General features: G+C 37.2%; 1 protein-coding gene across 1 annotated transcript in view; it reads left to right on the top strand.

Moving 5' to 3' along the window:
• Pkhd1l1 (PKHD1 like 1) overlaps positions 1-15,939 on the top strand; it is a 160,762-nt gene that overhangs the window by 86,740 nt on the left and 58,083 nt on the right. The window contains exons 39-46 of the mRNA XM_055626481.1: positions 3,471-3,719; positions 4,361-4,510; positions 5,580-5,754; positions 7,043-7,199; positions 7,574-7,730; positions 8,720-8,799; positions 9,449-9,578; positions 10,505-10,634. Of these exons, the coding sequence (XP_055482456.1) occupies positions 3,471-3,719; positions 4,361-4,510; positions 5,580-5,754; positions 7,043-7,199; positions 7,574-7,730; positions 8,720-8,799; positions 9,449-9,578; positions 10,505-10,634 (1,228 nt within the window). The remainder of the gene's footprint in view (positions 1-3,470; positions 3,720-4,360; positions 4,511-5,579; positions 5,755-7,042; positions 7,200-7,573; positions 7,731-8,719; positions 8,800-9,448; positions 9,579-10,504; positions 10,635-15,939) is intronic.

Raw genomic sequence — 15,939 nt, 5'->3', positions numbered from 1 at the left:
CTTTCTTTCTTTCTTTCTTTCTTTCTTTCTTTCTTTCTTTCTTTCTTGGCATTTATTTTATTTTCATTATTTATTATTAATTACAATTTATTCACCAATCCTACCTTCCCTCCCTCTTCACCTCCCATGCCCCTCTCCAAGTCCACTGATAGGGGAGGTCCTCCTCCCCTTACATCTGAACCCAGCCTATCAGGTCTCATCAGGACTGACTGCATTGTCTTCCTCTGTGGCCTGGTAAGGCTGCTCCCCCTTCAGGGGGAGGTGATCAAAAAGCCAGCCAATGAGTTCATGCCAAGACAGTCCCTGTTTCCCTTACTAGGGAACCCACTTGGAGACTGAGCTGCCATGGCTATATCTGTGCAGGGGTTCTAGGTTATCTCCATGCATGGTCCTTGGTTGGAGTACCAGTCTCAGAAAAGATCCCTGGGCCCAGATGTTTTGATTCTGTTGCTCTCCTTGTGGAGCTCCTGTCCCCTCCAGGTCTTTCTGTCTCCCCCTTCTTCCATAAGAGTCCCTGAAATCTGCCCAAAGTTTGGCTATAGGTCTCTGCATCTGCTTTAATACCCTACTGGGTAGAGTCTTTCAGATGCACTCTATGATAGGTTCCTGTTCTGTTCCCTGTTTTCTCCCTCTTCTGATGTCCATCCCATTTGACTTTCTGAAAGAGGATTGAGCATCTTACCCAGGGTCTTCCTTCTTGTTTAGCTTCTTTAGGTGTACAAATTTTTGTATGATTTTTCTCTACCACTCAGGACTACCTGAATAGCTGTGGCACCTGCCCAGGGCTGGTACTGACTGCACTGGCAGTGACTTTTGGTTTTTGCCTCCATGATCATTCTTTCCATCGCTGTCTTTGGATGTACCCTTTAGAGAACACCTGTGATGAATAGGAAACTTGTAGAAAGGAGACCAGGGCTGCTTTGTTTAGTAATGAGACAGGCTATAGATTACACTAAAAGAATATAGCATTTGAAATGGCAAACAAAATTTTAACTTTTATAAAGCAATTTTAGCTTTTATTTGAAAATATTGCTAGCATGAATTATTTCATTAACATGTATGATTTTTATGGTAATAACTCATAGTTATTTATATTATCGTAATCCTTACTTCATTAGACAATAATTTTTTTATAAGAAGTAAGTGTAACTGCTTCTTGTAGTTTTTTTTACATTTTTTATTATTTTATTTTTTACAGTTTATTCATTTTTTTATCCCTATGGTAGCCCCCTCCCTCAACTTCTTCTGATTCCATTCTCCCTCCCTCATCCCCCAAATCTCCTTCCTCTAGTCCACTGAAAGGGGAATTCTCCTCCCCTGCCATCTGCTCCTAGCTATGAAGTCTCATCAGGACTGCCTGGATCCTCTTCCTCTGTGGCCTGGCAAGGCCGCATCACCAGAGTGAAGTGATCAAAGAGCAGGCAACCAAGTTCATGCCAGAGGAAACCCCTGCTCCCCTTACCCAGACACCCACATGGAGACTGAGTTGCCAATAGGCTACATATGAGCAGGGGATCTTGGTCGGTGCATCAGTCTCTACAGGAGCTCCTGAGCTCAGATTTTTTTAGCTTTGTTGGTCTCCTTGTGAAGCTCCTGTCCCCTCCATGTCATTCTATCCTCTATTTCTTCTGTAAGATTCCCTGTTCTTGGCCCAGAGTTTGGCTGTGAGTTTCTGTATCTGCTTCAATCCCCTGTTGGGCAGAGACTTTCAGAGGACCGTCTATAATAGGCTCCCATACTGTTTCCCCCTTTTCCACCACTTCTAGTGTCTATCCTGTTTGCCATTCTGAATGAGCTTTAAGCACTCTACCTAGGGTCCTCCCTATTGTTTAGCTTCTTTAAGTCTGTAGATGATTATCTTTTATTATACGGCAAATATCTGCTTATAGGCAAGTATATACCATGAATGTCTATTCATGCAAAATTTAGGAATTTGGTATTCGTTTTAATGCCTTATGGGATTTCCATATTTAGTGCCCTCAATGTAAATTTGTTTTAAAAAAGGTATAATTAATTACCTAAAGCTGAGAGTGGGGAAATGAGTATAGGTCTAAACAAGTAAATCTTGTTGGGCTTGCTTAGAAAATAATGAACTTTACTCAAAAACTATGAGATATTGTTAAATAACTGCAACAGAAACAGCAAACTATAAGTGATTAGATTAGATAAATGATTAATTAAATGCATCTATGACATGAATTGGACAACAAATAATACAGATTTAGATGGAATAAAATTGAAAAGCAGGAAGAAAACTCACAGGTACAGTATTTGGTCTTATAGATTATGGTAATTTGATATAAAATACTAGTGTATGTGAAAAAGGAAGGGCTGTATTAGGAAAGCGCTCTTCATTATCTTGGAGTCTCTATTTTCCTTGATAATTAATTCAATATAGGATTGACAGCAACATAGAATAATATTTTGTATTTGTAGAGTGGCCTTATAAGAAAATGAAAAGGCAGTTACAAATTTTTATTTTATTGTTATGTGTATAAATGTTTTGCTTACAAGTATGTATGTGTGCCTCTTGTGGGACCCTTATGAGTCAACACGTGGGTTCTGGGAATCACACCCAGTTCCTCTGGAAGAACACCGGTGTTCTTCGTCACTAACCCTTATCTCCAGCCAGGCAAAGACAGCTGTGCCCAACTGCCCTGAAATAAAGTAGGAATTGTTTAGAACTTACTAAAATACATGGGGATATTAAAAAATAAAGCATTATTATATCAAAAAAGAAATAAAGAAACAGATAAGATTTTAAAAAAATTGGTTTTTGTATATTTAACTTAAGGCCCTAACATCAATATTTACTTTTCAAAAACCCTTAAAGGAGTTCCTTTTCCTCTATTTTCTAGTATAACTAATTATTTACATATCATGACTTTTTTTTCAAAATGTGGCTACTGAAATATTTTAGTAACAGAAAGTATAGCCCATTCTCAAAAAGAATTATTACAGTCAAAGGAAAAAAAAGAGCAGGAAATGCTAAATCTCATGTTCAGAAATCCATAGTTCCCATTCTTCCTTTTCTCTGCTTTCTCTACTAGTCTGAAGAGGTAATTTTTAAGTTATGGACAAAAGGGCTCAAACAGTGAACATTGAGAAAGTCACATGTAATGTACAACCATCTGGTATATATTGCAGTAAAATATAAATAAAACATCATGTATACTCTTATTTATATAGCTTTAAACACTGAATATTATTTTGTTTTAGTTTTGGTTTTGGTTTTTCAAGACAGGATTTCTCTGTGAATCCCTGGCTGTCCTGTAACTTGCTCTCTTGACCAGGCTAGTCTCAAACTCAGAGATCCACCAGCTTCTGTCTCTTGAGCACTGGGATTAATGGCATGCCTGGCTCAACTGGATATTATTTTATTCACATCAGCAAAGCTACATATCTTTAAGTGCATATAGGCAATCATTAGTATGTGGTATGTATTTATATCATTTCCTTTTTTTTTTAAGGTCCACCAGGAACTGAAGTTGAAATAACGGGGTCTAACCTTGGATTTGCTATCTCAGCTGTTTTGGTGATGATAAAAGACAGTGCATGTAATGTGACCACAGTCAATGACAGTGTGTTACAGTGCATTGTGGGAGAACATGCAGGGGGCATCTTTCCTGTGACGATGCTTCATAGGACAAAAGGCGCTGCCCTCTCCTCTGTTGTATTTGAGTACCCACTTTATATTCAGAATATTTATCCAAGACAAGGTGATCAGATAGTTTATATTATTTCAGCATTCATTAGAAGCGATATATTCTTAAAGCCCTGCTATCACTTGTACTTCTTATTAGCATAAAAATACTTATCTTCATTTGTCCAACAAACAGCATTCAAGAGTATTAATTAATTATTCCAAAACAATAAAATATTTTTCTTACTTCTGTATTGTTTAATTAAAACTTTTCTAATTTTAAATTGTCAAGTTACATGTGAAAATTTAAAAATTATATTTAGTATAACTGGAATATATTTTTTCCATTGAAAATACTGTTTCTAGTTGAAAGTTAGTGGTTAAAAACTTCTAAAAAGTATGGTGAAAATACTAAATTAAGTAGTGATGTAACATGTGTGTTTTGAGTACTCTGACATATTTTGTGATATCTCTTTCAAATTAAAATTTAGTTTCTAGAACTATTTACTTAAGTTATCAGGAGAAACATTTATTCATTGAAAATTTAAAACATTACAATTAAAATATATTTTGTTTTATTAATAATATAATAAATTTCAGATTTGAGAAAGTTATTTAAAGTGACTTCCTTTTCAAGTTTTTAGCTAAAGCAAATATGTAGAGAAGGGAAGTTTTCTGTATATTCACCTTTTTTTTCCTTGTATTTCTCTTCTTCAGGGAGCTTTGGTGGTGGCCAAACCATGACTGTGACAGGCATTGGGTTTGATCCACAGAGTTCAACTATATTGGTCTGTGGCTCTGAATGTATAGTAGACAAATTTTTATCTAACTCTACAACACTGTTCTGTGAGATTCCACCTAATAATGGTAAGCACTCAAAAAACAAACAAACAAACAAACCAAAGGAATGCCAGCCTGTGAGAAATGCTAATTTTACAAAGTTTACATTCTTTCTTTTCTCAAGTTGTTCAAGTCTTTTGAGGTGATTGAGCCAGATTTATGATCATTCTGACTTCAAGCAACTTGGTCAGAACTTTATTTTCTACCTTTGTAACTCTGAGGACTTTAGTTTGTGACATCAGTTGGTGTCTTTTAGTTAGTTGAGTATTCAAATGGAGAGCATGTCTTTAGCTCTTGTTAGTTAAGTTTCTTTAAAGACAACTAAGAAATGCTGAGAGAGGGAGGAAGAATCTACTCCACGGAGGAGTACACTAACTGGTTATCTAATACCAAATGGTTAACCTTGAAAACATATACACGAGTAACATTACACAGACAGTTCATGTCTATTTAGAAATATATGTGTATACATACATGAATATAACAACAATTAATAGAAAGTGGAACCATAAACTTGAACGTTAATAAGAAAGGGTATATGGTTTATGTAAAAATATTTAACAAATGATTTTATAGTTTCATGAACTATAATTGTCTTTCTTGATATTTTTGATGATGAGTTTTGTCATTTAAATACTAGAGTTTGTATTTTGTTAAAAATATGCAGCAGTGCTACTGAAAACTGGCAGATTGTGAGTCTCAACACTGGCTTCCCCTCTTACTGTTATTTTATGTGGGTTCCTTGTGCTTTAGCTCCTGCCCCTACCTCCTCTGTTGCTTTGCTTCTGTCTCATTTTCCAGCTCTAATTTGCAATGTTGGACCTCCAAGGACTGGGACTGGAAAACTAAGATGGCAGGTTTGCAGAACTGTTTACACGAGAAGTCTAGGTTTTTTGCCTTTTTCATTAATAGTGTGTATAGGTCTGTGATATTTTTCGCTGTCACTAGAGAATATTGCTAGTTCATGTACAACCTGTGTGCATTATGAAGTGCTCACAAAAAAAGCATGCTTATAATGAAAATATTTAGGGGTTTTGGCAGTGAATCTGGGCAGGATGGCAGAAGGCCACTCACTTTGACTCCCTTTTTCCCATAGGCAGGGGGCCTGATCAAGCCTGTAGAGTGAGTGTGGTCAATGGGAAGGACTCATCACAGTCCACGATGCTGTTTACATACGTCTTGTCCCTGACTCCACTCATCGCTGAAATATCTCCCAGGAGAGGCAGCACTGCCGGGGGGACCAGACTTACAGTCATAGGATCTGGATTCAGGTACTGTCTTCACACAAGTACACATCCACATGCTTACAGATGCAAGCCATTACACCTGTTCTTCTCCTATGTCTCAAGTTATCAGAGACAGTCTTATAGTGTAGACCTTTCTGTTTGTAAGGCATGCTTGAGGTACAAAAGAGTACTAAGAGCAACATTCACTGGATACATACTCTGTACTAGGGACCTTTCTACTCACAGCAGCTTCCTTTTTTGCCATGTAATACATTTTTATCCCACTTCATGTTTAGGAGGTTAAAGTGCAAGAGAAAGAATGACTTGTCTCAAATCTAGCAATAAGTTCATATTGTGGTGGTGTTTCCTCCTGGCCCTCAACTCCCAGAATAAAGACTCAGACTCAAAATATTATTTACAAATACCTAGGCCATATATATAGGCTTTTCTCTGACTAGATCATAACATAAAATAAACCATTTATACTACATTTAATCTACATTTCTGCCAAATGGCTGTTTACCTGTGCTCAGGTACCATGCATCTGTTCTCCTCATATCTTGCCAGGTGCATCTCCCATGCTGGCTCTATCTCAGAATCCTTTCTGCCTGCCAGATGTCCCACCTTCTATTTTACCTATCCTATAGACCATAGGTTCTTTTAATTGACAGGTAATGCATCCGTAGAATACACAAGATATTCTCCCAACAAGTTTACCAACATAAATCATTTGTGATACTTTTCCCATAAGCTCACCTCCAGTCACAAAATGTTTCATTGCTCCAAAAGAAACATCCTTTTTCTAATCAAATCCATTCCTTTGCAATGAACTAGGCTTATTTTCTGATTCTATTACTCAGCTTCATGGCATCATTCTTCAGTGGACAGAGCTGACTTCAATGCATGAAAGGATAGATTAGTTTCTTGGGCCCCTTACAGTTGGATACTTTGGCATTTCAAGTAGTGGTTAAATTCTAGGGCTTGTGACTGTGCTCAAACTATTGCAAAGGGAAAAAAAATCTATGTACAATTTGTAAACTGCAACTGTTTGGAGGCCACAAAGAATCTTGGTCCCTTGAAGCCAGGCAACCTTTCCTTTAACATCAAAACACTGGCTAGCTTATACATTTTTATACCCTGATTTCTTAAAAAGCTTTTTTATTTTTTCTCAACAAATATTTTTGAATCTTAATATGGTGTCAGCCTGCACTTTGAGAGACCATAGGGCATTCATTACCAGTGTTTTTAAAGAAACATATGAACACAGGGTTTTTAATATGTGAAGTAGAAATTCAAGATAAGCATGTATGGTTAACATTTTCTCCCTTCACAGTGAAAACACACCGGATGTTCATGTCTCTATAGCAAATGACAAATGTGATGTCCAGTATTCCAACAAGACACATATCATCTGTATGACAAGTGCTCACGCTCCTTCAGGGTGGGCTCCAGTTCGTGTCAACATCAACAACATCGGCATGGCCAGAATGGTAATAACAGTTGGGTATAGTGAGCACAGTAATAAAAATCTGGTTCCCTGAAGTTGGGCTGATTGCTAGTGGATATCTTTTTCAAATGTCTTCAACTGATGATATAACTGTGTCTGTACGAAACTTAAGCAGTGTACATTTTTGTTGTTTATTATTCATGCTTTATTTGGTATTTTAATTATTCTGTATGGAATAAATAATAATAATATGGAATTTAACTTTTTTCTTGTCATGAAATGATTGGTTCATCTGTAACATCTTTAAACTGAGCTCCATTTCATTACTTAGATAAATGTATCTTGTTTCAGATTTTTTCTTTGAGAGATTATCTGATGAATTCTCTGAACTTTATGGCTTCTTACACTCTGTTATAGGAGAATGCTGACTTCTTATATGTTGATGTTTGGTCTGCCAACTCTTCATGGGGAGGAAAACCCCCACCAGAGGCAGGGTCACTTGCTGTTATTACAAAAGGACAGATATTTCTGCTGGATCAGAGTACCCCTATTCTGAAAATGTTACTTATTCAAGGTAAATTTGTGAAAATATGTAGGTTAGACAGCTGATTATTTCTATGAAGCTAATTTAATCAAAAAGTCATGATTAGGAGCATTCATTTTTGCACTACTCTTTTAAAATCTGTTTGTGATTATGATATTTAGTGTGTTGCCAGTAGCATTCTTTAAACTTTGTTTCATGAAGCTTTTCTTCAGTGAGGGTGGTGTTTTGTTTTGTTTTGTTTTGTTTTTCAGGAGGGTAGTGAACATCTAGCTGTACTCACATTTAATTGATTTAATTGATCCATGTCAAAAATACTGAGGTGGTGGATCCCAGAGGCTACAAAATTATAGCAGTTTTCTGAAGTCGATCCTAAACAACCCTGACTGGCCTAGAAGCTGTCCACAGTTCTCTCCTTTGCCCATGAACCTGCTTGTAGTTATGACCTGAGTTCTCTCTGCTTCTCAGTATTATGTATCTATTATAAAAATGAAATACCACAGAAGTTACAATTATACATAAATAAAACATTAAATAGGAATAGTAAAATGCTTGGAGATTTTGTCCATAAACTTTGGCATAATGGTCTCATGTACTTGAAGACTTTTGTAATTTTATGATTTTTTTAAGCTTCTGAAATTATAAAAATGTTTATTTGAAGTTATTAAAGAATTGAATTATATTATATTCAAACTGACATTGATCTTATAAAAAGACATCTTAGTATATTCTTAATGATATTAGTCAAGCTATTGCTGTGGCACAAAATAGTAAACATTTCAGATATAAATTTTTATAAGGTGAGAGATAATGTTAACATTATAATGGTTTCTACAAAAATGACTGTGTCTTTGTCCTTAATTTATATTTTGAAGCCCTGTTTTATAAAATTAACCTGTCTCATTGCACTCTTTAATGTTAATTAATATAACAAGTGATTATTGGAAAGAAGTTTGCTCTAGAATTTCTTTTGCTGTCAACTTTTAGGATCCTGTAACATATTAAAACTATGTGGTTCCTAGGTGGTACTCTGATATTTGATGAAGCTGATATTGAGCTCCAGGCAGAAAATATTCTAATCACAGATGGGGGTGTTCTTCAGGTATTGAAAACAATATTTTTATTTTATTTTATTGTTTAAAAATATTAGGTGTGAAAAATAGTTAAGTCTACCAAATTTTTCTGAGGTTATCTCTGTTTAGATCAGTTTAATTACTGTGAAAACATTGAAAAAGGTTTATTCTCAGAATATTTCTGCATTTTAATAGAGGTAAGTTAGTGTGTTGCCAGATTTAAAGGAAAAGGAAAACTTCCCTGGGTCATCAGTGTGTCACCTGAAGGTGGGCTGTTGGAAATTGACCTATTAGGAAATTCAAGTTTCAGGGTTGGAGGGAGCTAGGAAGATGCTACAATAAGAAAATGTAGACATCGCCGGAGGTCATCTTCTAGGATCCTCATGCAGAACCAGCTGCTTTAACCATATTTGCCATACCAGGGTAACATTGTTCAAAAGGTACATGAGCTGCACCCTTTCCATATGGATTTTTCCATGTGACATAGCTTACACACGAACCTACAAACATATGAAAACACATACACACACAAAAATTTAAGGCTTATGTTGTGAAAGAAAGATATCAATGACTAGACAGTTCTCAAATGAAGACGAAAAGGAAAAGTAATTATTTTCTCATAATTAGAACTGTGAGTTGAGTTTTGGTTTTCTGAACAAGGTCTGAAAATTCTTTCAGATTGGGACAGAAGCATCCCCCTTTCAGCACCAGGCGGTCATTACTCTGCACGGGCATCTTAGATCTCCTGAGCTGCCTGTGTACGGAGCTAAAACACTGGCTGTGCGCGAGGGCACCTTGGATCTGCACGGTAGGCTAAAGACACTCTGAAAAAGGCTCATCGGGCTTCTCCTGTGGCTGGATCATCTCTGTTTCCCCTGTCTCTCTCACTCCACCCTTTAGTCTAGAAAGCCACACACACACACAAGCAGACCTCAGAGCCAAGGGTATGTCTTCTAGGCCATCTGGATTCCTTCTCATACCCATTTCTATGGAGGGCCAAACTCTGTTGTCACAATTTTCTCTTACCTTAAATACGTTATGTACTCACTCTCCCTGGAAAGGCACTAAATTTGGAATTAGATGATGGTAATTTCTTGATTTTTTTTTTTTTACTTTGGAAACCAGTATACTTATAAAATGTAAAAATAAATCTATAGTTGTCCTTTTCTACAGCTTTAGTTTCAGAAAATTGTTATCAAGTAACGTGGTTTGATCATGTTTGAGGTGCCAGGGTGGTATTGCTTAAACATGAACTGAGTCATTTTTACACTGATGTCTTCCACATGATGATAATTGTAGTCTTTCGTGAATGCAGAATGTGAATATAGTCGTCACACATGGAACCAAACATACATCATAATGTGATTTTAGTAGTTAATATGTATGACTTATCTGTAGATTATCAGTTTAAACAGTTCATACCGATAACATTAATATGATTACAATTTATATTGACTTTATGTAAAGATTTTCATAAACAGAGCACATCGTTGCAGAAGCACAACTTAATAATTTTATAGATGTATAGGTTATTATAGAAGGATGTTATGATAAACCAGACTGTTAATTTTCTGAAACAAGAATTTCTCATCCCCCTCCCCTTTATTTGAGAAAAGATTTGAAATCCTAATGTAAAATAACTCTTCACCAAACTGACTTAATTCAAAAGCAGAAAGCACTTAGTAACCCAGAAAACACATCTGAAGAAATTGTCAGTTTGTATGTGGTTTCCAGGTCTGCCTGTTCCTGTGGTCTGGACCCGTTTGGCTCACACTGCAAATGCAGGAGACTGGACTTTAACTGTACAAGAAACAGTGACATGGAAGGCGGGAGATATCATCGTGATCGCTAGCACAGGACACCGGTATCTAATGATAATTTATTTGGATACGATTTTTTTTTTTATAAAAATCTATGTTAAAAAAAGAATTATGGGAATTCCTCAAACTATTTTATTCTAACTAGAAGCATACGGTAAAGAATCATAAACAAGCTGGGTGGTGGTGGTGTAGCACTCAGAAGGCAGAGGCAGGAGGAGCTCTGTGAGTTCAAGGCCAGCCTGCCTCCCGGAGGGGACAGCTACAGGTACAGAGAGAAATTCTGTCTCAAAACAAGCAAACAAACATAAACAGCCAAATACATGTGTGTCAAATGTCAGCCTCTGTCTGATCACCACTGTGCTGAGTTTTCAGTGACGAATAAATCTGAACCATAGTTAAACAATGAGTAGCAATAAAATATTTTACATGGTTAGATATTCTTAGGTAAGATTTCCCTGGAAAAAAAAGTGTTCCAGTTTTTTTCCCCTGGGGGGGAAAAACTGCTACTAAAAAGTCGTTTGAAAAGGTCTGACTTGGTGAAAAATCCATTCAGGAAACCAAAAAAGTAGATTAGCTTCTTTGTCAGGGATCAGCAGAGGACATGACTGAGCAGCAGGTGGAACTTCCTATCTTTCAGGCTTGGCAGTGTCTCCCATGGAGACAGGGGGTAGTGATAGAGTAAAAAGTGAAGACATCAATGTACAATGAGAGAGAGTTGGCGGAGTCTTCAAATGCCTGACACTTCACTGCTCAAACGATTAAGAAATTAAGATATACCACAGCTGCCCTGAATATATCAGGGAGTGAGGACGAAAGGAGGTTTGCTTTAGCTTGTTCAAATTACAAACATTAAGATCGCATGTGGTTATGTTTATCAGGAAATGAAGAGCAATTATGACAAGGAACAGATCTGTCAAGTCCGTGACGGAATTTAAAAATTGAAATTCAAGATGCCATTTTTCAAGTTAAAAATAGGCTTGCAGATGTTAGAAAGAGATAAATATATACTTACAAATTTAGCTTTGTACGTGCCTATTTATTCCCCTTCAGAAGGAAATTTAAATTATATAATGACAAAATAAAAAAGGAGGAAAATGAAGGGGCTCACTAATAAAATAGGAAATACTTACAGCCTTTCTATGAGAAATAAAAGAGCAACTTTACAATGTAGAATGGAGCTTGTTTTAGGAAACATGAATTAGGGCTGGAGAGATGCTAAAAGCTAGGCTTATAACCAAAACATCAAGAAATATGAATTAAGGGATTTCCTAAAATCTAATTCATTATTTATAGGTAAACACTATCTGAGAAATTTTTTCACAATTTATTCATTATATATCCTGATTGAAGCACCCTCCCTCAACTACCCCCCTAAGTCCCGCCCTCACTCTCATGAATTCCAATGCTTGCTCTTTAATCATTCACCCCTGGTTATACAGCCTTGCTGGGCCATGGAGGAAGAGGATCCAAGCAATCCTGATAAGACTTAACAAACTATGGGCAGATGCCGATGGTGAAGAACTCCTCCAATCTGAGAATTTCTAAAGCCAGAGTTAAGAGAAAGACTTTTCTGTAACAACATTGGTTAAAGAAGAGGAAGTAATGAATTCTGGAAGCAGGCTCAGGGGGTTGGATAAAGAAGGGATGTAAAGGAAAGAGGAGGTAGAAATGATGTAATTGTATTTTAATTAAATATAAAAAGATTAAAATTTGTAATGCTTTTTGTGAGGGTTATACACTCCTAGCAATACCACTTACCATGGTCATTACTTGGCGTCTCTCAGCTTCAGTAGAATTGCAGTGCTATCCTTTCCTACCTTATTCACCTACTGTGAAGATGCTGTGAGGTGATAGGCCCAATAACAAGATGTATTTCAAAGAAAGTTCTTCATAGGCATGTGACACCACTAAAGGATAAAGGAAAACATGTTTATGTACTATGACATTGAAAATACTATCTAGAAATTTCTAGGAATGTAGCATGGTTGGTAGAGTGCTTACCTGACATGCATGGAGCCCCAGTTAGTTTGCAGATGGAGCATCGCATTAAGCAGGCATGGTTCATCCCTGTAAAGCTAGCACTCAATAAGTAGGGTCAGGAAGAGCAGAAGTTTAACGCCATCTTCAGCTGCACAGTGAGTTCAAGGTAAACCTAGGATATATAAATTTTTTTCTAAAGAAATTTCTATAGCCTGTTGATCTAAGACAGTATGAGAACAGCCTAAACTGCTTCCACATACCTCCTGTGGGATCTTGACTTATTCACTCTTGACCGTCTTGTAGTCTCTACCTCTTCCTGGCCTTTTCCCTGCATCTCCCCCCTTGGTCCTTTGGGGATTTGGGGTTCCTACAGCCACTTACTAACTTGGAAAGTAAGTTTGTTTTCTATCCTCTATTTTCTTTCATCATTATCCTTTCCTTTTTTAAAAGTTATTAAACTGTTCAAATTTTCTATGTTCATTTTATGCCATGTGACCTTCTTCACCTTGTAACAGTTCAGAATCTAATGTTTTACTTTACCAAAGCGTTGTAGTGACCTTTCATTGCCCAGGTCACACATTTCCTATGCATCAAATCCCTTCAGCTCTGAGCTTGAACTTCTGTTCCATCAGCTTTTCCTGCTTTCTAACTTAGTTCCTCATCACTGGATGATTATGGCGTCTTTCTGGTTTTGTAAGTGCTCAGCAGGTAAAATAATTCAATGAGCCCTTCCCTATAGCATCTCAACCAGAAGATAGGACAGACGAGTAGGTACAACAGAGGACCACAGTGTGGCTGCTCTGAGTGCCAACGGGGAAATCTGCAGGTTGTAATAGAGATTAAGAACTGCTGAGAAAGATAAGAGAATTCATTTTAAATCTGTTGATATATGACACTAGCATTTTATCAAGGTTTAAAAATAAGAAAGAAATACAGGAAAAATAAGAACCAAAAGAAAATGCAATCATCTCTTCTAAGATTACCTTTTGAAAGGACCAATTACATTTTGTTAAAACTATAAATGATGTCTTGGCAAACTAGAAAGCAAGTCTGACCCCAGTTTTGTTTAAGAACTAAATATACGAATGTGTACATTATAAAATTAGCAAGACTCACTTACTGTGGCTGGAATTTTGAGTATATTAAACAATAAACAACTGAATAAATTCTCTTCTTAGAAACTTCTAGTGACTTTCCTTTGTAATACTCCCTATCTTGCCATGTTTGATAGGTTGGACCTGATAATCCTTGCTGTAGGAAGTGGTCATATATGTCTTACAAGATACTTAGAAACGTCTCTGGCCTCTCTTTACCAGATGCCAGTCGCACAGGCCTTCTCACCAAAGCTGTTTTCAGCTGCTGGAACTATAAAGTCATCCTTATTTAAGAACCTCTGAGGATGATACTTAAAGCTGTAAATGATTATCTTTGTATACTCTGAACAAATCTAGCACTTGGGTCTGAAATGAGTCATAAAACTTACTCTAAGTAGAAAACACTTTTCTTGATTTGTTGCTGTTTAACTTCTTGAGTTCTTTATATATACTGGGGATATTAGTCCTTTGTTATATATAGGGTTGGTGAAGATCCTTTCCCAATCTGTAGGCAGTCATTTTGTTCTGACTACAGTGTCCTCTGCTTTACATAAGCTTTTTAGTTTCATGAGGTCCCATTTATTGATTTTTGCCCTTAGAGCCTATGCTGTTGGTGTTCTGTTCAGGAAATTGTCTCTTGTGCCAATGAGTTCAAGGCTCTTCCCCACTTTTTCGTCTAAGTGGTTTAATGTGTCTGGTTTTATGTTGAGGTCTTTGATCCACTTGGACTTTAGTTTTATGCAGGGTGATAAGTATGGATCTATTTGCATTTTTCTACATGTAGATATCCAGTTAGACCAGCACCATTTGTTGAAGATGCTATCTTTTTTCCACTGAATGGTTGTGACATCCTTGTCAAAAATCAGGTGTCCAAAAGTGTGTGGATTTATTTCAGGATATTCTATTCGATTCCATTGATCCAATTAAAAAATGGAGTACAGAGCTAAACAGAATTCTCAATAGAGGAATATCGAATGGCAGAGAAACACTTAAAGAAATGTTCAACATCTTTAGTCAAAAGGGAAATGTAAGTCAAAATGACCCTAAGATTTCACCTTACACCCATCAGAATGGCTAAGATCAAAAACTCAAGTGACAACACATGCTGGAGAGGATGTGTAGTAAGGGGAACCCTCCTCCACTGCTGGTGGGAATGTAAACTTGTACAACCACTCTGGAAATCAATCTGGCGCTTCCTCAGACAACTAGAAATAGTGCTTCCTCAAGATCCAGCTATAAACTCCTAGGCATATACCCAAAGGAGGCTCAAGTACACAATAAGGACATTTGCTCAATCATGTCTGTAGCAGCTTTATTTGTAATAGCCAGAAGCTGGAAACAGCCCAGATGCCCCTCAGTGGAGGAATGGATAAAGAAATTGTGGGACATTTACACAATGGAATATTACTCAGCAATAAAAAGCAAGAAAATTATGAAATATGAAGGTAAATGGTGGGATCTGGAAAAGATCATCCTGAGTGAGCTATCCCAGAAGCATAAAGACACGGTATATACTCACTCATATAGACATATAATACAGGATAAACCTACTAAAATCAGTACATCTAAAGAAACTAAGCAAGAGGGAGAACTCTGGCTAAAATGCTCAATTTCCATCCAGAAAGGCAAAGAGGATGGACATCAGAAGAAGGAGAAAACAGGGAAAAAGTTAGGAGCCTGCCACAGAGGGCCTCTGAAAAGTTCTGCCCTGCAGACTATCAAAGCAGATGCTAAGACTTATGGCCAACCTTTGAGGAGATTTCAGGGAATCTTATGAAAGAATTAGGAGTTAGTAAGACCTGGAGGGGACAGGAGCTCCACAAGGAGAGCAACAGATCCAAAAAAAATCTGGACACATGGGTCTTCCCTGAGACTGATAGTCCAACCAGGTAGCATGCATGGAGATAACCCAGAACCCCCTGCACAGATGTAGCCCATGACAGTTCAGCCCATTACAGTTCCCTGGTAAAGCGAACAGGGCTGTCTCTGACATGAACTGATTGGCCTGCTATTTGATCACCTCCCCCTGAGGGGGAAGCAGCCTTACCAGGCCACAGAGAAAGACAATGGAGCCACTCCCGATGAGACCTAACAGACTAGGATCAGAAGGAAGGAAAAAAAGACCTCCCCTATAAGTGGCCTTGGGGAGAGGCATGCATGCAGAGGGTAGAGGAAGGGAGGGATTGGTATTGGAGGAGGGAGAGAACCACAGGGGGGGATACAAAGTGAATAAAGTGTAATTAATAAAGAATTTCTAAAAAGACAAAAAATTTAC

Source organism: Psammomys obesus, unplaced genomic scaffold, assembly GCF_907164565.1.
Source record: "Psammomys obesus unplaced genomic scaffold, mPsaObe1.curated_primary_1811, whole genome shotgun sequence".
In the NCBI taxonomy this organism is placed as follows: Eukaryota; Metazoa; Chordata; class Mammalia; order Rodentia; family Muridae; genus Psammomys; species Psammomys obesus.
The sequence above is the reverse complement of the archived record's forward strand: the minus strand, read 5'-3'. Positions and strand labels throughout refer to the sequence as shown.